The sequence below is a fragment of the Heliconius melpomene genome, chromosome 10, assembly GCF_056956725.1.
Source record: "Heliconius melpomene rosina isolate 202511_hmr_F chromosome 10, ASM5695672v1, whole genome shotgun sequence".
NCBI lineage: Eukaryota > Metazoa > Arthropoda > Insecta > Lepidoptera > Nymphalidae > Heliconius > Heliconius melpomene.
In genome coordinates, this window is record NC_140398.1 from 11,921,845 (window position 1) to 11,947,311 (window position 25,467).

General features: G+C 32.1%; 1 protein-coding gene across 2 annotated transcripts; it reads left to right on the forward strand.

The window, feature by feature from the left end:
* Positions 1-234: 234 nt before the first annotated feature.
* Positions 235-24,383, forward strand: LOC146535662 (C-Maf-inducing protein-like). Of its 2 annotated transcripts, none has more exons than XM_085190768.1 (14): positions 235-1,312; positions 9,176-9,409; positions 12,178-12,306; positions 12,389-12,439; positions 12,530-12,601; positions 13,702-13,791; positions 15,154-15,392; positions 16,784-17,002; positions 17,701-17,971; positions 18,070-18,168; positions 18,273-18,428; positions 20,139-20,297; positions 21,462-21,606; positions 21,694-24,383. In XM_085190768.1, the coding sequence occupies exons 1-14, from the start codon at positions 680-682 to the stop codon at positions 21,816-21,818; spliced, it is 2,622 nt and encodes an 873-aa protein (XP_085046894.1). In that variant the 5' UTR covers positions 235-679; the 3' UTR covers positions 21,819-24,383. The 2 variants fall into 2 exon arrangements, with proteins under 2 accessions (XP_085046894.1, XP_085046895.1); XM_085190769.1 differs by having other exon boundaries at positions 237-1,312; positions 20,142-20,297.
* The last annotated feature ends 1,084 nt before the right edge of the window (positions 24,384-25,467 follow it).

Below are 25,467 nucleotides of genomic sequence, written 5' to 3' on the forward strand. Positions count from 1 at the left end.
TCACAAAAATAAATTAGGCCCTCTTGCACGAACACGCTGTACTAAATGGAGCATCTCCAACCTCCAACAGTAACGGAATTTGCAAGTTAAATATAGTTTAAATAAATTGCTATAGATGGAGCCACTCGTCTGATTCAGTATTACCACTCGAGGGCGCTGTATATCGTCCGCATTTGCGCATGTTGAATGTACGTCAATATAAACAAGAAAAAACTCCAGTCGACGATACGATATATGTATAGTTTTATGACGGCGCTAGCCAGTAGGTAGTGCTCGCAGTCGCTGCTCAAGTGCTCAGTTAGCGCACACAGTTTGACTTATTCGAAACAATTGTGTTACGGTTTGACGCATAAAATTCGTAGGTTTTCTGCGGGTAATCGATTGTCTTATATCAATTTCTTTCCAAGTTGATTTTCAGCAAGGTTGAGCACAGTGAAGTGTATGCAATATGATAGTACTCTCGTCGACTTTTATCGTTTTTCCACATTAGTCCCACAAAGTGCGTTTGGACATCTTAAATTTATACTAGTATAGCGATAAAATGTGAAAACCTTATATTTTGTATTCATAAAGCGTGTTATAAAGGAATGTACATATATCGGAGTGTAAAAATATATCTAGGCGGCGAGGCGATCATGATTTTTTGTTTATAATATAAGCAGCTTTAGCAGTTGTCGTGATGCCCTCTTATAGCCAAGAAATAAAAGTAGACCTAAATTCAAACGAAGATGTTGCGTATAAAAATCAATCGAAAGAGAATCAAAACGAAGAAGTTAAATATGTCGCAACTGAGTCAGGCAAAAATGGGGCGCCACCCGGTCTTAATGCTGACCAAAGGCTAGCATTCGCTTTAAGGGATTTTTTGGGTCCTCCTAATATGGTACTAACTGAAGACGGGCCTTCTCCTTCCAACGTGGAACAAAAACTGCCTTTTATTGATGAATTAACAGATGCAGACGGCATAGTTCAGTCTGATGAAGAACCAGTTCAGAATCAGGAGACAGACGAGGTGCTTAATAATGCTGCCTGCCGGCTACGGAGATGGCGCGCGGCATCTAGAAAACTTCGTCGACCACGAATCATTAATAATCTCAGTGCTGATGACGTGTGCAATGGTGTAGTGAAAACATTTAATGGTGGTCATACGGATCTCGCTGACCGCCTCCGGAGTTTAGCTGCAGCGAGTAACATGTCCGCTTCAGCTGGAGAATTGCTTTCGTTGGCACCGCCACCGCCAGCCGCAACCGCTCCACCTTCGCCAAGCTGTCTACTCACACCTTCCTTAGCTGATCAGAGTTCAGCAGATTATTTTGTAAGTGTTTTATGTTCATTTGTACATATTTGTTTTAGTTTACATACTGGGTATTTCAAAAATTTACATGCTAATATGATCAATCAGCCAATATTGACACTTCAAGTTTTTTCTTTAATATCGTTAAAGAAAAAATCGAATTTCAATATTTATTCGATATATTTAACATCGCGAACCTAATAATAATTCATTCTTTGTTGTAGTTTCAATTCAAATTTTCCTTTTTTACTATACTATATTTATATTATTTTTTAAATAAAAACATTATTAGATATATATCTACATATATAAAATCGAAAGGTCACTCACTCATCACGAAATCTCAGAAACTACAAGTGCTAGAAATCGCAAATTTTGCATAGGAGTTATTTATAGGACGTAGGTGCTCGCTAAGACGGGCATTTGCAATATTCGACTTCTAAAGGGTTGTTTTTGGGGTCGAAAGTTTGTATGAAACTTCGTTACTACAAATGCTAGGAGTCTCAAATTTTGCATGGACGTCACTAGGACGTAGCCATGGAGACAGAAATTAATAATAACATAGTTCACGCGGGTGAAACCGCGAGCGGGCCGCTAGTGTTTTATAAAACCCATATAAAAAATGATTACCGTATGTGGTTTGTCTAATCGGAGTCTCGTCAAGTGTGCAAGATTACTGGGAATTTCACAATCGCAGATTGAACAAAAACAAATGGACTATGCCCAACAGCTCGAGATGTATTTTCCTTCACAGCAAACGTTATTTAATGCTTTCTTTACGTCACTGATAAGTTGATAGCACTCGCAGGAAACAATGCCATAACGTAGGACAATTTTCCACGGTCATTACAGAAAATAATAATAATAAACACCAAAAAAATATGCACACATTACTCTAGGCTTGAAATTATATATTTTGATAAGTTTATTATCGACAGTTTTATTCGCGGTTGAAGAGCCTCAGAATATTTATCGTATAAATCAAGTTTCTTGACGTCATAAGAGCGTTGCCGGTCGCTGTCTAAAATATATCTTCAATGCTATTGAATACATAAGCATTTCAAATGGTTTTGGATTTAGTTAGGCCGGAACGTTGTAATTGTTTCTGTTTATCAAGCACTTTACAAATATTTGTTTTGCGAGATTGCGCTCAACTGAACAACATTATTTTATTTATACGCATCTTTCACCTTACTCAGAGGTGTAGATAACCAGTTGATTTCTCTGTTGTCTATTTTCCGCCGAAACAGAAGCATTGTGTGTTTGAATTATTTTATTAATTAAATAATTCAAATATAAATAATACTCGTACTTCGAGTTAGGTACAAACGCGCGACCACGGTGTGCAGGCCCTACTTTGCCACAGCCACAAACGCGTAAAACATACTTATCACCAAACGAATGTGTTTATTTGATGTTTCTGGCTAATGTCAGTTTATCTTTATGACAGCCACGTTAAAAATAAAAACCCCAGGTTGCTAAAGAAAATGTTAACACATCTTTCATGTTTTATTGCATTGATATATAAATAAAACAACTTAATTCAAATATCCAGATAAAGAAATGGTCAACTATACTAGATTAGTTTAGTCTCATTGAGGGAGCACGCGCCCGCTACATGTCAACCACGTGCTGGATTGTGGAATGTTCATTGATTGGTTCCAGTCTGCTACTGATATATTGCTTCTGAAGCCTAAGAAAATTTAAAATTGTAAAATTACAAAGAAATGAAATTATATAGCTTGCCTATTCTTCAGATTGTTGCTTGATTGAAATTCACCTGATAATAATTACAATTTTGTTTATATTTTTAAAAGTAATTTTAAGAAGTCAATTTTAATTACTCACGTGTATGTCATTTTATAATACTACTAACGATAAAACTTTTTTATTGTACATATTAAAAGATTCTAAGTTAAGGAATTAAAAAAATATACTATTAAAAAAGTAAATTTAAAATGAGAGCCAAGTTAAGTAATGCGTCGTTCTCAAATTCACAAACAAAAAAAATGGGAGATCTATATGAGTGCTGAGTTCTGTATACACTCGGGATAAAACTTAAATTCTAAACAGGTACATATACTGGCTTAATTATATTTACAAGTACTTTTAGCTTGTATTAAACTATTAGATTAATATTAGGTTTGGTGCCTGTTGGTAAAAATAGCCAAGTCAAATTTAAAACTTGAATTTTATCCCGAGTGAACACTTAACTCGGCACTCATATAGATCTCCCATTTCTTTGTTGATGAAATACTATTTAACATTTAAAACTTGGCTCTCATTTCACGTTTATGCTTTGATGATATCATTAATTTTTGTAAAATAATTATTATCAATCATGACTACTTTGTTATTTTTAAAATTATTTTCCTTGAACTAACTTTCATACTTTTTTTTTACTTTCTTAAGCAAATGACCATCAATTCACATTTTTTCCTGTATATATGAATGATTGTATACTTTGGTACGAAATATCAAGCTTCTAGGTTGTCTAGAAGTGGGTTAAGTGCTCGATCAGTGAGTGAATCAGTCACAAAAATGCCGGTTTTAAACGTTAATGTATCAATAACCGTTTCAATTTAATTGTTGAAATTCGATATACATCATAAGCTAAGGGATTTTAAGTAACTTGTAAAATTTCATGGATGTGGATTAATTGGGTTGTGAATTACGAGGAGCTCAAAAGTAGCTTCAAATAGTTTGTGTAAAATATACATCGCGCGTGTCCAACTTTTAAACTTGGCTGGAAAAGCTGACTGACGCGTGTCTTGATAGGACCAAATTCAATTGCAATACCCTAAGACGATTTTACCAGTAATGGTGAGTGATCTTTCACAAACAATCATAATACCATAAACATTTTAACGACAGAATATACTTGTATTGCAAATAAAACATTATTAGTTTATCTTGTAGAAAATTTATATAAGTGCGTTGTTTGACGTGACAACTATTTTACTAACAAAATTGTTACATAACATCTTTATTTTTACATAGTAAAAGGTTATAGATATTTATCCTTACATAATATTATTTTGAGGACGTACGACGTCAGCAACTATTACATTACACTCCAATAATAGAATAAATTTGGCGTAAATAAAAATATTTTCTTTCATATCGTCGTTATGCTTTCGATGGTTTATTTAAGTTATCATAAACATCTTATATGATTTTATCATCGCTATTATGTCAGCTTGTTTCTATTTTCTGAAAGACAGCTCGCTTTCGGTTCGATAAGCTATTCGGGTCGATTGAAGCGAGACTCATACCTCGCGCCCTCATGACCCAAATTTTAGAACCGACGTCATCAGGAAGACATGTTTGTGGGGCGCCCGTACAGTGACCCGGCTTCTGACCCACCCTGCATCTCTTGTGCTTTCATAATAAAAAATATAATATACGTTTCATAGTACTCACCTATGTTGTTATGAATTTCAGGCATATCTGTTATAGTACATTATAATATTATATTAGGATATTATATTATTTACTTGTTACCTCGATTTTTATTTTAAAAATGTATACTTGCTAGTTTAGATATTGTACATCTACAAGAGACATTAATTTATTTCCCGTTTTATGGAAGTCCATTTTCCGTTTTTAACCGACTTTTAAAAGAAAGGAGGTTCTCAATTTGGGGGAATCTTTTTTTTAATATATATTCAACGATTATATTAAGCAAGTCCACTTAAGTAACTAAATACATAATTATAACCAAATTATGTCTAGCTATTATCTATTACAACTTTAATAAACATTTCTTTTACTGTAATGTAGATAAATTCAGAGGGAACGTAGTGTTAAGACTCCGTTCCCACCTTTCCCCCAAATTTTCGGGGCATTGCGTGTTGAGTTGCGAAACTTAACGCCGCACTTTGTTTTGTTACGAGAGAAGGAAATTGTAACTGACACCCCATTCACTAGGACATAAAATAGCATCATACACCTACTCCTACTAACCATATACCAAGCCGTAGAGCAACAGTCACATTATGCCAACGATTAATGCCATACAAGCATAGCTTACGTACCGCGAGACGGCATCAGTCACGACATGCTAAGTTAACGTTGTTATAACAGTTCGCACAAGCCCGTCACGTCAGTCTCCGTGACGTCAAGCAACATTCACAGCAATATTGATCAAAGCTCTCTTTGATCATTAATATGTGTCCCTGTCGATCCTACACATATTTTACCTTTATAGGAAATTCGATCTTAAAAGGTCGTGCCATCATATGCTTCGAAATATAAAATATATAATTATTACATATTTTTATGAGTCTTTCAGTATTTATTAGTACCGGTAGATAAAATACCAATTATGACACTCGGGCCATCCGTAGAAAAACGACACGGGATCAATATTATATTAAAAATATATTGATCTTATTATTCATAATTAAGTATATTAATTATATGTTTTGCTATGCATATTATTATTCATTTTTTAATTAAAGATTTTTTTCTTTAATTCAGATTTGAAGCTCCACTGGAATGGACTATTATTATTCTTTTAGTAATTTGAAAATAGTACATTTGATTTATCGGACATTTAGCACGTGAATCAAAACTCTACAGCTGTATAACAAACGAATTATAGCTATAACATTATAAGCTGTATAAAAGTTCAAACTTAAATGTGGTGTTATGTAATGGAAATGTATCATTCCTGAATCCTCCACAAAAATGATTTATTTAAAACTAACTTCAATTATAATACATATTAATTATTCTTAATAACAATAAATATATTGTATAATAATAATTAAGTAATAATTAGTAGATACTTAATATTTTCAAGTAGTAGGTTTGGATGATATTACTTTTAAAAAATAAATTCCCAAAGTCCGTATTTTAGAAATAAATAAACATTTTACTAATAAACTACTTAGTTTTTTTTTTAATGATATTTATAAATATAAAATTTCTTTTGAGGCACCTTGTATTAAAAACAAACATCAGTTACATGTGGGTTGTTGATGTCTTCCCTTATTGTATTTTATATTACGAAAACTGAAAATACAAAAATTATAGGTACAACTCGTAGGAGGTAAGCTTAATATTGACAAAATAATGTGTATTTTTTCCTTTATGCTTTCACTGCTCTTTAATGACTCAATTATGGTTAATTATATATAATGAATTATATAAATAAGTTAACTAACAATTAATTATTTTGTAATTAAAATCTACCTATATGGCTGAAGCACAAGGCCGCGACTGACGTCAAAACGGACATTTATTTGCTAGTTAGTAAGCGCTTATGTCAATTTCATTTCGGATAAACACTGCCCCACCTTCGTTTGGTATATGAATTCTGTTAAACTAATTGTACTATTATTAATTACTAGTGGGCCCGTGTATAGAAATAGAATAGAATAGAAATATTAATAAAGGAATTGAAAACTAAAAATTTAGCCAATTCAGTAAAGCAGTTGAATAAAATAACTGTTACAGCAATCAGCAAATTTGTCGAACTAAATACTTTAAATTGGCATAACTTTATTATTTATGAACCGATTGTAATAGAATAAACCCTATATGTTTTCGGAAGCTTGCCAGAATCCAATAGTGAAAATTGCATTTAAATCGTTTAAGTCGATTCTGAGATTAGCGATAACAAACGCACAGACAAAGGGACAAACAGACGATTTTAAAAATCATTGTTTTGGGTTCTATCAGTTCTATAAGTTCAATTAAGGTCCCCAATAACATTGTTTTTAAATATCTTCCAAGTACAAAACAAAACTGGTAGGGATTTAGTTTTTTAGAAATAAAAACATGTCGTTATAAATGTCTTTTAAAGTTTATTTTTTAATAAATAACAACTGTTTATGTAGGTACGAAGACTGTGCTAATACAATAAAGCTCAAAATTTATTTGGTTAAGCGCTGTTATCTCAAAAACTACTAGTTCAAATTGAAAAAAATCTTATTGTATTGCATAGTCCATTTATCGAGGAAGGATATATTACATCAAGTTAAATATTTTTATGTAATTCACTCTAATTTCTCTATGAAAATTTGACAACATCGTTTTGAATTTGTATTTTAGCGTAAAAGTACAATATTTACGTGTAAGTACGTATAAGTGATGCCATGCACTCAGATATTATGATTAACCGAGCTTATGTACAGGAAAACACTGATGACGATTTGGTTACGCCTAACACTTGTTGTTGGGAAAGCCACCGCAAAATAGAACGGCACGAGTATTATAAATATTATTTTATTTCTTGTAGATGTTTTGGAATTTTGTTTTTGTTGATGTTAAGCTATTTTTAATTTACCTATTAATATATTCAGCTCTGAAAATCTCATATTTTAACTAGTGATCAGCTCACGGCTTCGCCCGCTTGAACTACACTTTTTTTTTGTAATCAGAATAAATTTCGTGTTCTACTAACATTATTATTTTAAATTAAATAAAAAAACAGGACTAGCGCGAGTCGTGCTCGCCCACCGAGTGTTCCGTACAAAAATTGGAGGTCTCGAGCTTTTTCTGAAATTCAAGCTTAGTTTAGCCAGAACGCTTTTATCTCTTATCTCACTTGAATTAGCGGCTTTTTTGTAATTTGTAAAACTTGCGATACATTCTAATATTTTAGACAATTTAATATGTGTGATTAAATGGCTGGAAATGGAAACTGACTGGACGCCATTTAAATTGGTTTGAGCGTAAATTTATTACTTAGCTCAATTATTTATATCATTTAAAGAATTATTTCACAAAGAAGCAATATAGTATTTAATAAGTTAAAAATATCCATACATAAATATCACAGTTCAACCGTGAGTGACGTACGTTATGTGAAAGTGATATGAGTGAAACTTTGTGAAATGCACAACAATAATCTTTTTATCATCATCGTTTGTTATAAGAAACTGGATTGTGACCTAAAAAGTGGTATGACATAGAAATATTGTTTGATTTATTTTTTATCTGTGTAGACTATTTGTACACAATTTTAAATACTTTTTAAATAAATATTGATCTTGGCGTAGACATGTCCGATTGTACACTACGGCTATGGCTTTGAGTTCAGCTTTAGGTTGTTTCCCGCATGTTGCAGCGTAGACAGAGGGAGCTTAGTGTTAATACACACCACTCTTCAATTTCGGCACCAGAGCGAAGAAATGAATATTTTAAATATTTAATTTCCTCAAGTGGGAATGGAACCCACAACCAGTCGCGTTTACAGTTGTGCTCCTGCGCTACAAATGGCGTACAATTTCGTATTCGTTAAATAAATATCAATCCTGGCGTAGAAGTCATGTCTGATTGTATAATATGACTTGGAGTTCAATTACGCAATACGCAATGGTTTTAACTAAAAATGGATAGTTCGGTTAGATAAAGTGCAGTCAAGAATATCGATTCTTAACATACAATGCCTGTAACTGGGAGGATGTGAATAAAAAAGATATATATATATATAAAAATTTGGAATTCCATATGAAAATTACGAAGGTATTGTTATTTATGTCTACGTCGTTTAAGTGGCTTAGCCAACTGTTAAATCTTGGCTATCGTTTGTCCGTCTGTATTTTATACTGTGGTACAACTCTGTTTTTTTTAGTTGCCTTTGTAATATATTTTAAAAAGTTTTTCGACTCCAATGTTACAAAGACAATATGAACTTACCTACATAAAATTTATCTTAAATCTTTCATTTTATTTCATTAAGTAAAAATATTTATTCTGTTTTGTAAATGATTAACTTTCTTTTATTACAATTATTATTATATTCCAAAAGATATTTATATACCAAATTTTTTATACTTATTCAATTATTCTACAATACAAGAAGTTTCATTTATAAAAGACTATTTTCCGGGACTAAGGTAAAATACTGACTGTCTATATTTATTTTGACAGGGATCAAGTCCAGAATGCTGTGCTGACAGCAGTGGGACCAAAAGCGGGAACTCGGCCGGAGCGCCAGTGCCTCCACCAGGTCCACGCTACAAATTGGCCAGCGAGGGCGCTCTTAGAGTATGCTGTTTTCAGCATACCCGGACTGTCGTAGATAAAATTCTAGGTGCAAAATTTTTTAGAAGATGGGAAACTCATATGTTATGCTTATTAGAAGACCACATTGTATCAAAAACTGTAAGTAATACTTATAATAACCGAGACGTTTATGTATGTAAAACAAATCTCGGACATAGCAGGGTACGCAGAGGGGGCTTAGTGTTACAACACTCTGCTTTTTCGAGGCATTGCGTGACAGGGCTTTTAAATAGTCTTTTATAGCTATAAAATTAAAATTTCATAAAGCTTTATGAAATTGTAAATAGCGTTTGCACTTACAACAAACAAAAACATATTTATAAATAAATATTTTACTAACATGTACTTATAGGGTATAAAAACTTTCACCGACAGTTGTATATGTTTAAATAGCTAGTGGTATATTTTACAGCTGTATAAATTTAAATATACGTCAATCCGATTACTCATCAGATACGTGTTTTTGTACGAATTTATTAGAAATTTTATAATTGTTATATTAACATTTATACAATTTCTATTTGGTTTGGTAGCTAGATGAAATATTTAATATTTATATTTCTTCGCTCTGGTGTCGAGGCAAAGCACGGCGTTGAATTCCGCCACTCAATACGCAATGCCTTCAGAGTTCGGTGGAAAGTGGTAAGCGAAGTATCTTAACACAAAGCTCTCTTTGCCTCCCTGCTACATGCGGGAGGTAGGTAGAAGCTGAAGCTGTTATTAGCAAATTTAAAATTATTGCCAAAGTAGCTAAATACTACAAAGTGGAGACTTATGTACGTACGTACTTTTAGTATATACTTTGAACTTAAGAACATAATTGTCTGGCCTCTGTCAAACACTGTGTCATTTTAGAAACATACTTTTAATTATCTAATCTCAATAATCCTGAGGTATTAAAAATATATGTATGAAATTTATAAAATACGGATTAATTAGACTTGTAAGTCATAGAAAGGTACAGTTTTTTTATCACTAATTCAATGAGGTCAATGAGCAGATAACGAAAACACTCGCGCGCTATTATGTTATGGGGTGTGCCTAACGTGACCAGATGGTCCGTTTTGAACGGAACAGTCCCGTATTTTGCTTGGGCACAGGGACGTACAAATGTCCCGTTTTTTCGAAATGACACGTAAATTCGGTCGATAAAAACAAGTTTCGCCGCGACTATCACGGTAAGCTATTGTCAAAAGGTAACTGAATGGAAATAATTCAATTATTTATGAAAGTATCAATTATATTATATACCTTTAAAAAAATAATATTTAATAAAATAAATAAAAATAATATAATCTTTAAAAAAACGAAATCACTATCAGACGTCTAAAAAACGAAAATAGTTAAAAATAATTAAAAATTATAAAACCGATATCCTGTTTTAAGTCGAACGACGAATGGTCACGTTGGATAGCAAGCGCCAAAAAAAACACAAGCACTGTCGTATTCTACATGAAATAGTCAAATATTATATTTTAATACAATAGTAAAAATAAATATAATTGCTACTTAATGAAAAATAAACGTCCTGTTTATTCTTCCAACCGAAAGAATGGTCACGTTAGGTATACCGTATGACCTATAGATATAATGTTTCATGTTTACATTTTACAAGGCTAATTATAACCATCTTCTCCATAACGAACTCAAAAATACCATCATTTATTTACCACATATGGGTGGGTACTCATACACTGGGTACCTAGAAAAAAATATTTTTACAAATAAATATCTTTTATCTATTCCTTGACATCGAATACGAAAAACACTTGCCAAGGAATTTGCAATGCACCTTAATATTTTCGCTTATTGTGCTTATAGCTTACAAAAGTCAAAATATTTATCGATATGACTAATCACTTTATTATTGACGTCATATTGCACGTAGGTATGGTTATTGTAATATTAATTGTATTTTGTAATATTTGAATGAAAATTTAATTATTAAATCTATATTTAATTTTTACATATAAAACGTAAATGTATATATATATTTTTTTAAATATGTAGTAGGTACAAAATAGTACAAAAGGTCATGGTTTTGTAAATATAAAGCAACCGAAGGTGAACGAGATAGGTACTGTAAGTTAAAAGGCCACTCGCGCGGACCAGGCCAGCAAACATGCATGGGATGAGCATAATGACGTCACGAGCAACCTCGGGACCCGCCGGCCAATGCTCCGTCTCCGTAACGTAAAACGCGTATCTACTTTACTAGCAAAAACACAAAGCGATCTGGCTTACATTATTCTTACCCTAAACATGAGACATACGTCGACTGTCGATACATTCATTACAAATGATTACATATTGTATTTGTCACCTGTTAACTGATAATAAAACAAACAACACGAACGTAATAAGCGTAGAATAAAAAATATCCTCATTCATTTATACGTTCTTTTGTTAATCCTCATACGTACCTATCTACGAGTATATATAATAATAGCGACGATCGATTAATTTGGTTGACTGGTATCTCCGGTGAATATAGATGGATAGTTTAATTATTATTGATGTAATTATGTAGAATAGACTATGTATTGAGGATTTGGTGATAGCTATTATATAATAACTAATAAGTATGTATGTTTGTAAGTAAATTAAATACAGAATTATAAAACATACTAAAGTTTTTAAGATTCATCATAACGGAAGCAAATTAGACATAATTAAGATATATTATATTATTTAAACTAATTCCAAATTTTACAAAGTTTTTCCACATACATCTATACTTACCGATTTCAAAAGAACCGCTCGCGGGTACCTATCCCTATAACAGATATGAAATAGCCAAAAACCCGGGCGAAGCCATGAGAATGAAGACTTGATAATTAAAATGTAATATGTAAATTTTATTACAGCCTTCGGGATTGCTTGAACATCCGCTTTCGTACAGCTGCATGCAAGAAGTGTACTGTATTTCTCGCTGGGACCCAGCTAGGAAGTATTGTCTGCGTATCGTCATGCCACACGGTTCTCTTCTCCTACAAGTTCGTAGTTCATTCAACATAATTATAAGTTAAATTGAAAGTAGTTTTGAAAAGAATCGTTATATTTGATTTATTTTTTTAGGCTAACGACGCTTACACTAGGGACCAATGGTACTATTCAATTGTTTGGAGAGTAAGTGAAATATTTATGTATCTTTATTTGTCTCTTTATTTATATTGATTTATATTATCGCAATAAATAAATAATATTCTTCCCTTTCAGAGAAACATGATTAGATATCGCAACTTTTTAACAAAATCAGTGAGAAAAGAAGTCGTTTTAAAAGAACTTAAGGTAAGTGCTGTAATAATTTCAATATATAGTACATATATGTACCTATACAAAACGCTATACCATAATTATATAGTATCAATTTAATAATTTACTGTTTCCTTCCATATTAATTTACGTAGTTCACGTTAAATAAAATCATAAATTTAATTAATGTTTTTTTTTTTTTAATTAATGTTTATTGCCAGCAATAAACATTAAAACGTACATACATACTAGAGGTAACAATGAAGTACATATATTTTTGGGCAAAGTATTGGTATAATCTATATATATAAAAGGACTTGTCCTCACTGACTGAGGTAAGACGCACGCACAGCCATGACCGCTGATGGTAGAAACTTGAAATTTGGACAGATGTTTAGTTTCGTAATCTGGACATCCACTAAGAAGGGATTTTGAAAAATTTTAACCCTAAAGGGGTGAAATAGGGGTTCAAAGTTTGTATGGAAAAAAATTTAAATCGGCACCGATTTTTATAAAATTTGAAATTTAGATTTTTAAAAGTATTTTATTGAATACGTGTTTCATCGTTTTCTAGAATTCTTCCTCTAAGGATGCAAATAAGGGGTTGAAAGTTTGTATGAAAAAAGTCTTAAATCGCCACCGATTTTTATAAAAATTGATATTTAGACTCTTAAAAATATTTAATTGAACATTGGTTTCATGATTTTCTAAAATTCACCCCTTAAGGATACAAATAAGGGGTTGAAAGTTTGTATGGAAAAATCTTTAAATCGCCACCGATTTTTATAAAATTTGAAATTTAGACTCTTAAAAATATTTAATTGAACACATGTTTCATGGGTTATTAGAATTTACTCCTAAATACGCAAGTGAAGCGGCGCGCGTCCGCTAGTTATTAATAAAACTTCGTCTTGGAACTCAAATATATCATGAATACCTAAATAAATTAAAGTAATTACTTCTTTATTTCATTTCTTCATTTTACATACGTCCAGGATTATGGAACCTGAATAGGAGTATTAATATTATGAATACAAAGTAGCTGTCTGTTAACTTTGGTGCCTAAGTCATTGAATTTATTTCAGAAACTTTAAATACAAATTTACATAATAATAATTCATCATTCTGCATTTTAGAATATGGTAGACTTTGCGATGACAACGCCATTACAAGATGAAAATGTGACGCGGGCTCCGTTACAGATTCTCACGGACTTACTCTCAGAGGTAATTAAGATAAAAAAACTTTTATAATTATTTATAAATTTTATTTTAGTTCATAATATAATTATTATTTAATTGCTGGCGTCTGTAAAAGTTCATTAATTATTTATGCCTTGAACATAAAAAAAAATGTTTAAACTATCTGTTTTTATTACATTTACACGCTATGCAAAACAGATACAGCCATTGACGTAATATCATTTATAATAGTGGTTTCATTAATTAGATATACGGCACATTATCGCAAACTTTAATTGACAGCGTCGATAAATAGTGCATATTATACTGTAACAGTTGTCCTACCCGGTTTGACCTATATGGTCTAAAAAAAATTTTATTTAGTTTTCCATATATTTTAGTTAAAATTATAGTCCAGTATCGGCGCAGGGGCGCAGGCGTGCAACTGTAAATAGGCTGGTGATTCGAGCCCCCTTGAGGAAATTAAGTATTTGATAATTTCATTTTCCTCGCCCTGGTAAAGAGGGAAAAGCGCGGTGTTGATTTTCGAAGTATTTGACGGATAGTTGGAAACGGAAGTTTCTTAATGGGAACGGAGTGTCTTGCCATATGATTACTAGGTCCCCTCTGCCTACCATGTGGAGATCAGCGTGAATGTAAAAAAATATAGTCCTATAGTCATGCTTTATAATAATTGTTCTAATCTTTATTTTCATTGTTTAAGTTCTACAGTATAATATCTACTTTCTTAAAATAAAGGTAAATAATTGGTGAAATCCGATTGTGTATCAAATGAGTTAAAAACTTTTAAATTTCATCCATAATCTTAATACAAGTAAATATAACAAACAAACAGTTCTTTATAATATCAGTGCACATTGGCGTCAACGCGTGTAAGCTGAATTTGAGCTCAAATTAATTGTAAATATTTATAAAACGTGGCGGCGGTTTTGTGTTTTGCATCTTATACTATTAACTTCCTCGCTGTTCTCTTAAAACAATCTTTCAGTCGTAAATTCTGTTGTAACATATGAGCACAAGCACTGAACAGGTAGTCGTCGAGAGTCATTGACGTAGTTAATGTATTTATCTGCCAGCATCATTATCAACTCGTTAACAAATACAGCTTTAATTAGTATAAGCGACAAGCGCTGTAGTAATTGAGGAACAAATATACAAAATAATGTAAGCTGTGACGTCAATACGATACAATAATAATGAACGGTCGAGGTTGTGATAAAACGTTTAAAAGTACCCAATTTAGGTGTCAAATTTTCAACGTATCCTACTTTTAAATGTAAAATATGTGGTAACCCTTTGTAGTCTCAAGAAATAAATAAATATAATACGTAGTTACATATGTAATAGGTATTAGATATATAAATAAAAAAATAATAAATTTTGTAGAACAAAGACAGCTGTGACTGGGAAGAGTGGGCGGAGAACGTGTCGAGCGTGGCGGCGCCGCTGCTAGCGGAGCGCGGCGTGACGGGCGAGCTGTGCGCGCTGCTGGCGCGGCTGTGCCGGCGGCGGCCGCGCGCCGCGCCCCTGCCCGCGCTGGCACCGCCCGTGCGCCGCGTGCTCACGCGCAACGTCGACTTCGGCAAGGCGCCCCACGCCAGGCAGTTTGTTAGAGATTACATAAGGTTATTTCATTATTGAATTTTTCTTTTCTTTTCAACGGGATGCAGATCGCTATATTCGGAATAGAGCGTTAAGCTGTATTCCGTATATAGCTGGGAAGACAGAGGAATCCTATTGCTAAGACACTTCGTTCCCAGCTTTCTGCTGAGTTCTCAAGACATTGTTACTTGCTCTTTAACTTAGGTGAAGCTTAGAAACTCTTATTTAAAATGTATCAAAAATATATGAATTAATCAAGAACTTAGACCAACCAAGCTCGTTTATCATTTATTCAGTTAAAGTCAAAATTCGTCATCGCTTATTCTAATAATTCATTTGTTTTCAAGTAAATTTGCTTCTTAGGTTATTGTTTATTTTGATTGAAATAAATTCTTCAAAATAAAGAATTCTTAAAATTAAAACAGTTGAGATAATCTCAATTATGAACTTCACAATGATAAATTATATTAACATCGCGACGACGTCAAGGGAGATTATATTTTTTTATTTATTCATATTATCACTCATGTAAAGTTTATATTTTTGTTAAATAAGTAAGTAGTTCTTTCATTTAAGTGACCGGTCTATATAAAAAGTAAACTCGAGAATACTTTTAACTCCCTAAATTTCTTGCCCTTGACATTAAACAAACTAGTTGGAGTTAAAATTATTTGAAATTGAAATGTAGCTTTATTTATTCAATCATTAAGAACTATGTCAAGGACGCGTACACTCCTAAATATACATTTGTATTAGCATACTTAATTACTAAGTATTAGGTACAATACAATACAATACAATAAAATAAATTTACAATATTTACTGATAGATTTATAATAAAATAAACAACAGATACATAATATATAACCTAAGGTAGTCCGTAGTAAGTACTAAGTATTAGGTACTCGCCTCGAGCTTCGCCAGTTTGAGCAAAATGTTTTTGTTACTAATCGGGACTATTTTCGTCTTTGAATAATATTGTTATTTTAAAGACTACAGAAAATTTAAGTTTGAGTCAACTCAATAAAATAGCTGTTATTTTACTGCAATTTATTAATATTTCAACAAAATATTTTATATATTGATTATTCATGAACCTATTTATATAAAATAAACACAAAATGTAAACTAGTATTAGCCGAGATTTTTATTTAAATAAATAAATAAATATAATTCAAAAAATACCTTCTTACAAAAAAAAAAGAACATGATCGCAGTAATTTGGAGAAATTGTTGTCTTTCATTGTACCGCCTGAAAAACAGCTTCCTGAGCTTCGAACCTCATTAGCATAATTAGACCTTTTGCGATAATTAAATTTATGACACATGTATCTCTTATTATGTATATTTTTTCCATGACAATAAATATTTATTTTCAAAAAGCCATAGACTAATAATGAATATTTATTTGCAGTGCTCTTAGCGCCCACAATTCAGGACAAAGCCTAGTCCGGCGGTTCGTAGAGGTGACGCACGGCAGCGGCGCGTGCTGCCCGCACCCGCGCGCGGCGCCCAACCTCGCGTCCGTGGCGCTCGCCGCCATCGACGACCACTACCGCGACTCCGCCACGCCGCACGTCTGTGATGATGATGAACACGACGTTTTGTGTTTTGCTGATATTTTGCAGCATATGTAAGCATCAAATTTGATATTATTAAAGTTATAAGTAATATTAAGGAGAGGTGGTTTATTCATTAGTTGGTTTTTTTTGATTTCTTCTATGAGTCTATGAGTATTGAAATTCAGTGATATAGTAGTATTGTATATGGGAAGGGCTTTTAAGGACTAAAAAGTGTTATAGTATTATTTCATATTTTATTACTAAGCATTTATACATTTTATCAATAGATGGAATTACTATTTAATAATAAAAACAGCTGAAACTTGACGAGGTCGTTCTATGTACATATATTATCTAAGATAGAGACATTATTGTTATGAATATTATTATCAGCTTGTCTTATCTTACAACCAGCCGCTTGACAAGACAAGAGAGTTATTACATAGACACCTTACTACCTTACGTATGAATTGACTAACGCGCAAACCCTTTGTTTTGAGATCGATTAAATTGCAAAGCAAAATTATAATATTTTAAATTTTATAAAGTTGTAGTTTTTCCTGCGGCTTCGTCTGCATTGTCTAACAGAAGTAACTAAGAGTTGTGTAGGACATTATGCGAGCAATTTGAAAACATTCACTTGATAAATACAATATAATATAACCTGTAACTTTCCTCGATGAGTGGACTATCCAATGAATGAAATAGATTAGTCTGTATGTATCGCGTACAGTCAAAACACGAAATCATTATTATGTTTCCACCACAGGTGCGAATACGACGACTGGTTAGTGGTGGTGGGCGGGGTACTGCAACCAGTGCCGCTGTGCGCCGGCGCCATGGGATGCCCGCGCATAGCGGCGCGCCTGGCTGCGCTGCTGGACGCGCTGGTGCGCGACCCGCGTTGCGCCGCGCACTGCTGCGTGGCGCCCGCCCGCGCCGCGCGACCTTCTCCGCCCTCCTGGCTGCGCGCCGCGGCGCCCGCGGACCCCTTGCTGGCCCTGCCGCACGGTCAACTATGCCAGCTCTGGGGAGATATGGTGAGTTGCTTGCGACCACTATTAACGCAAGTTTTGTCATGAAGCAATCCTTTTTAAATCGAATATAGATAAATGTTCTTATTATTTTAAAATTTCAGTTTAAATCTCTCCTAAGTTGTTGCTGTAAACGAAAAAGTTTTCTACAAAGCATGAGCAAACATCTGCCTGATTTCGTAATTGTCGCTTTGACCGAACACGTAAGTAGATAACGTATCACATTTACAAGTAATACACAGATATTATATAGTTTATTTTTATGAATATAGTGAAAAATAATAACTTTCTTTTTTTTTATTTTTAGCCAGCAGCATTAGAAGCTTTGTGCCTAATGTTAGAATGGGAAATAGCGAGCGGTGAACAAACACAATTAGAAATTATAGCAGCTTTGCAAGGAACTGAATTAGGACAACAGTATTATAAAGATCTATGTGAACGACAACAGACGCTTCAGAGACTGGTGAGATATTTTTAACAATTACTTTTTTTATATATAACTCAAGCTGTTTCTCGTATATAGCAGATTAAAGCTAGTGTTATGACACCGTTTCGTCTAGTTTCAAGGCATTGTATGTTGAATGACGTCGCTCAACGCTGCACTCTGTTAATTACTTGCTATTACTTACGTTTGTGTCATAATATGTTACTGCATTGCTATATTACCTATACATACTATAAGATGGAATCCCTCTGGGACCAAGAGCTAAGGTCAATAGAAAATATCTGAGATAATTTTGTCATATTGATACGACTATATTAATTTTTTTTTCTTAATAGTCAAAAGAATCTTAAAAATACATATTTATAATTAGTGAATTAACTTATTGTCACCAAAGTAAAATGCTTTAAATTAAACAATATCCGGGAAGTAGATAATTTGACGTAAATATAATCGCTTTTGATCTTTGCACATTACGTTACTGAGAAAACCCAATTGATAGGAAACAAATAACAATGAAGTAGAACCGAAAGCAAAGATAATAAGTTATAGTTCTTTTCTTTATAAATAAATACAAGTGGGGTAGGCATTTTATACTTGAATATTTTCAGTAAGTACATATTATAAATTTATTCTGAAAAACACTTCACGCTATATTCCACACACGGGAGGGGTAGTCAGAAGGAACCTAGTACTTACCTTCATGTTTTAGTTCTATGTTTTATGTATAAAACTCAAACTTTCACACAGTAAGGTATATACGAGTAGATAAGTATAACCCGACATTTGAAAAAATAATATTAACCAATATTTCTTTACTGTGTTCGTAGTTATCGTAGTATATATATTAAAATATATATGTACATACATACATACTTCATACATCGTCTATTATGTTATGACAGCATAACAGCCAAAGTCACAAAAACTCTCTGTTACTATTTCCAAAATTTCCAAAGTTTCTCTTTATAGAATATACATATACATATGTTTAGACATATCGACCTCAAGTAATAAACAAAAAATATTACTACGTCTGAGCTACGTCAAAGGATTATTTAACGGTTATTGAACTTTTAAACTTTTGCAAAAGGGCAATATAATCTATATAATATGTATTCGTAGTATAGCATGTTTTCTAATTAGGTATGTTCTTTTATAGAAAATTCTATACACTGGAATTAAATGCTTTTTTCTCGGTATATTTTTATAAATGGCCTTATTGAGTAATTATGTTTATAAATCAACAAGTTTTGCTTAATTAATTAAATAATAAATACATTATTAAAATTTATTCTTTGTTCGTGTAAATATGTTTATTACGTAGGACATTCAGTTAAGAATAACTTTGTATTTCACATAATATTATTAAATATTCTTGACGTAAGTAAATTATAATTATATCTTAACAGCAATAAAAATCACTAACAAAAGTAGATATTGCTTGTAAACTTTATAGCAAGGCAGTATTGCTATATACTTAGTTTTCCAAAATGTTTTTAAGCCTTCTAAAAGGATGATCCATTCTCAATTCGTCTATAATAATATAATGCATTCGTCTATAATGGCTTATGTCAAATACGAATCGATTTTTTTTATTTAGAGTATATTATATGTCCAGTCCAGAACTTTAACTACTTAATTTTTCTCCATAATTATTATTTTTACAGTAAGTCATACCTCCCGTCCATAACTTTAATTTTAATTGTCTTTTATTTGTTTTTTCGTAAGCAGCAATCCCAAGGCGGTCCACGGCGTTTAGCACTACCGGTGCGCGCGACGGACGCGGACGTGGCGGCGCTGCTTCAGGCGGGCGCGCTCGGCAACCTCGAGTGCCTCAGCCTCGCCTTCACCAGCGTCACCAGTGAATGTGCACATCATCTTATTAAAGTAAGTTAGACTTGTAAATAAAACTCTTTATCCGGGTTAATTACAATTATACATTTATGAAATGAAATTAAAGCTTATATAACTGGAAAAGAAATGGAAAAATCGCGAAAATCAAGCGAAGCGAAGGTCAAAAGTTTTTGACCTTCGAGGGTACTGACTGTGAACGCAACGATTGTATTTTTTTTTACTCCTAACTACTTGGCGCGGTGTTAAGTTTCGCAACTCAAAACGCAATGTAAAAAATTCAACCGGAAAGCGGAGGACGTTCTCTCTGTTTATAAATATAATAAATCGTAAAATATGCGAATTTTTTGTTTATACTTTTTTTTATTTTGGTGGCTATCTAACTGTACTCGTATAAGTAGTTAGTTACGCAAAGTAGGGAGGAGCTTATTGATAGAACGCTGAGCTTATCACATTCCATTGATATTTAGAAATATTACGTGTTGTCTTGTGAAACCCAATCCCTGTCTTATTAGGCGGGAAAAAGAAAATATTTAAAATATAAAAAAAAATGCCTAAATTAGAATTAAACTCATAATTATGGCGTGGCGTAAATACGTTACAAAGGCGATGAATAAATATTAAATTTGAAAAAACAAATTGAAGTCATTATGAATAATATAACCAAAAGATAAAAACTACACATTAAGAATTTTTAAAAAATACTTTATTATTCCCTTTCGTATTGTATCAATGTCGAATGACGTATTCGTTTTGATAAGATACGAATTGAAATACATTAGATGAAACTACAAGGCCTTTTCCACATAAACATGTTTACCTTACGATTTTTTGTAGTCATAGAATTTTTTTACTGTTCAATCGTTGTTCATAAATTTCATAAGCTACTTTTGAACGAGAATAGCCTTGAAGAGTTGAAAATTTTCTTTATATATATTTTATTAACTTCACGCTCTCACCCGCCCATATACCAAGGAGGCAGAGATAATTTAGTGCTATAACACTCCGTTCCTCACACAATACCCAATTTCCAGATATTGCGTGTTGATTGGCGGCACTCAACACGAAATTGGGCATTGCAGCGTCTTAGGACCCCAGCAGGAATCGAACCCACAACCTTCGCGTTTACATTCAGACGCTGTGACGGTATGCTACGACGACCTCAAATCTATATATATTTCATATAAAATTTTCTTATAGTTGCCATCGCTACGCTATTTAAATTTGTGGGCTACAAAATTTGGGGATAGCGGCGTGCAGTTGATAGCGGAACACCTCCCGCGGCTGCAAGTACTCAACCTTTGCGAAACGCCCGTCTCCGATAAAGGAATAGAGGCTTTGTCAGGTAAATAATAAAATTATTTAAAAATTGGTTTATGGCCATAACAAAGTAATGCCTAAATAATTGAAATTTTAATTTATTATATTTCAGGCTTGTCGAGCTTAAGACGTCTTAATTTAAACAGTACAAAGTTGTCAGCGGAGGCTTTTGAAATACTGCGTAAAAGATTGCCGCAACTCCAGGAATACGATATCCGCTACACTGAGGCTTGGTGACAGTGGGACAACTCTCCTCTGTAGGTTATATAAAAAAAAAACAATTTTAACATCTTTTCCTAAATTGTTCATGTATATTCAAATAGTAATCTACTAAGAAATTTCCAAAGTCTTATTAAGCTAAAGTAGAAAAAATTGGGCAATTTTTCGTTTCGGTGTTTGTTTTATACGACTTCAATGTCCTTTTCACTTATTTCTTTATTATTATTAGTTTTTATAAAATACCTCTCTATAAAAAAGATGCCTCTTTTATATTTATTTTTTTTTAATTAATTAATTTTTTAAATTTTTCAGTAATTCACTACTCGGATTTTTTTTATTTTACCTTTAATGTTGAAAATTGCCATAATTTTTACATATAATTCAAATATTCGTTCATTATCTATATATAGAATTCTATTATCTATTTTTTATTTGTAAAGTTACAATATCTATTTTTTATCTGTAATGTTAAAATGATTTTGTTAGTTTTGCAAATATAGCAATTGATGGTTGTTTCTTTTTTACGCAACCAACTTTATTTTACGATTATGACCACTATTATTAAAAACAGAGAGCTTAGCTAATTGTAATATAATTACTTTTAGCACCTTATATAATTTAATTAATAACAGATAAATATTTAATCATTTAAATAAAATATGCACTATTATTCACTACAAACATCATATTTCAGCGTAAGTAATGACTGTAATACCTTCTTGGAAAAAGAATAATAGATTGTACAATCTTCAAATAAGCTTTAATTTACTTAAGAACACGTAATTTGTTTTAGTATAATAAAGCAAACATGAACACAACCATTGATAAATACAACATGTGCTGTAAATTCTGTGATTATTACCTATTTATACGCTAATATCAAAAACTTATACTAAAATGTAGAATTTGTTTGTGGGGTATATGCGTTAAGCTTACGCACCTGCTGAAGAATCTCCCTCCCATTTTACATTTTAGAATTGGATTTCTACGCCGAAAATGCATTGTTCAATAGAATTGACTTTACCATAGTAGCAATATCGTATTAAATCACTTACTTTAAAACTATTACGAATTTATAAAATAGTCTAATAATTAAAAGGTACGAGTAGAGTTATATCTTTATTGAGTTATTATGTTCATTAAGTTCATAAATAAAAATATATTTTTATTTGATACACCTACTTAAATTGTTAGAGCATTTTAGCCTTTTGCATTTATTATGTTCATTTAATTTACTTTTCTGTTTAATGATGATCGAGAGTATGTTAATTAACCACTAGTATGTGTATTATATTTTTATGATTGTTAAAAAATATATTTCAGTTAAGAAGAAAACTTCACATTGTCCAATTATTTCATACAAATATTTTCTTCTCATGTCTTGTCTTCTATTATATAAATTATTCGTAAATAAAAACTAAGCTCGTAAGATTATATTGTTTTATACGAATGACTTAAATAATATGTAATTTAAAATATTGACTAGCGATTAGTTCCCCACCTTTTGACGGTACAGTTGTAGGATATGTATATATATATGTAATATGGTCGTAAAATATAAGTTAAGTATGTCAAGAAAGCACACCAAATAATTTATTTTATAGCCATATTTAAACTATAAAGAATACGCTTAAATTTAAGTATTGTTAGTATAAGGTAATTTTAGATAGTTGGGGCTGTGAGAAATATTGTTGGGACGCTATGAACGTATGTAAGCAAGAACACTTGCCTGTAGGGACTTGTATACATGTTGTTATTATGGAGGGTAAAGGTCGTTTTATTTTTTTTTGAAAAATCACATTTTTCTTCGCTCTGTATCTTTTTGGCGCTGCTCGCTTGTTTAAATATTTTTTCCCATGAGAAAGTTTTTCAGTCTAGCATATCATAACTGCGCTTATTAACATTTATATAACAATATCTAAAATAGAACTCTAAACCACCATTTATTTGCAAAATATAAACGATATACATATATTTCTACCTTCCATAATATATGTGAGCCTATAGGTACTCACCTAACTAACGTCAGTTAATAATTGAACATGTCAAACAATTTACAGCATCAAAGAGAAAATTAAGAATATACGATTTTGATTTTAAGAAAGTGGATGAATATGTGATGTGGTGATAATAGTGGTGTGATGATGTGGTCGTAGCTTCTTTTAATGGGGATAAGAATATGTAGCACATCACTTTAGGAAATATAATGTCTATAAACACAAGTGTAACTACACTGACAAATCTGCCTATAATTCAGATATAGAGAAATATATTTAGAATTGATAAGAATAAGATCTCACTAATTATTCTCCATTTAAAAATGTCCATGAATACATTTTACTCGAAAATCTTAAACAATGTGATAGCTGGTTAGAATAGCCTTAAAAATCTATAAATACAGTTTTATTAATCGATTTTAAAAAAACTTTCGATCTATTATTGCCGATCATACCTGTTACTTGCTTATAAATAGTAATTATAGATTGTGTAATGTATAAGCACCCTTAGTTAAGTAGATAAGTGATTATTCATTAAATAAAGAGGTTTAAGACTTACGATTTTTTAAATAAAATTATTAATGTATATTATCTTTTATTTTCTTAATAACCATAATTGGAAAAAAGTATGCAGGGATTGAAGCGATAGGCGCTCCTTTTTCTCTGGCTAGCTAACTTATACCCCTATAACTCTCTTACTGTAAAGGGCAGAGGAGAAAAAACTGGTGTGTTTTTGGATATAAAACAATATAATCAAGGTTTAAGTTATTGAGAAAGCAATTAATTATAAAATACTTGCCAAAACTAGCATTGTAAGCACGTCACTAAACTCAGGTAAGTACAACGTCATTCGATAATAATATTTTTTTAATAAACGTAATTAAAATGAAAAATGCCATATGCTAAGTATAGATTGGTCGTACTAAATGCGTAAGCAGCGAAGTTAATTAGTAAAGCGATAAATCAATAAAATCAAACGTAATTATGATTTTATTGATTTACCGCTTTACTAATATCAAACGGGGCACAAGTGTGAAACTGTAAACACGATAGGTTGTGGGTTCGATTCCCATTGGAGGAAATGAATATTTATTATTTTCATTTCTTTGCCACTAAACACGCAATGTTTTCAGAATTCGGTGGAACATGGGGAACCGAAATGTTTTAATAGGAATGGAGTGTCTTAACACTAGGACCCCAGGTTACCTCCACCTACTCGGCTATATGCATGATACAGAAACATGCATTTCAGCTTCATAAAAAAAAAAGAATTTATTACAAAAATAGAAATTATAATCATAGACCTAATAGCATGAATTCGATGTTGGTTCTGGTGAGATCAAATACTGATCAAATTACCGGCTAATTAGGTATAATTTTTAATATTAGTTCCACATAATGCAACGCCATTTCATGTCGACTCGGCGATCAATGGTCGAGACAAGCTCTGCTGATAAGTCAGCAAGTGATATACGTGGATAAATGATAAATGAAAAAACCAATTAGACTCTATTGAAATTACATGATATTAAAAAAAATATATCTTGATTTTATAAGATTCAAAACAAAATTTAGAGCTATGTAGAATTTCAATATCCACAATTAACGCCAAGTAACATTAGTGTAAGGTAAACCGCAGTGTAAGCTGAGAAAATATTTTTTTTTATTAT

What these genes read in the sequence shown, in the direction of transcription:
- LOC146535662 (XM_085190768.1), top strand. Translation starts at nt 680, where the DNA reads ATGCCCTCTTATAGCCAAGAAATAAAAGTAGACCTAAATTCAAACGAA. An exon ending in TCGTTTTAAAAGAACTTAAG is followed by an intron (nt 12,602 to 13,701) that starts GTAAGTGCTGTA and finishes TCTGCATTTTAG; the next exon opens with AATATGGTAGACTTTGCGAT. An exon ending in TTGTCGCTTTGACCGAACAC is followed by an intron (nt 18,169 to 18,272) that starts GTAAGTAGATAA and finishes TTTTATTTTTAG; the next exon opens with CCAGCAGCATTAGAAGCTTT.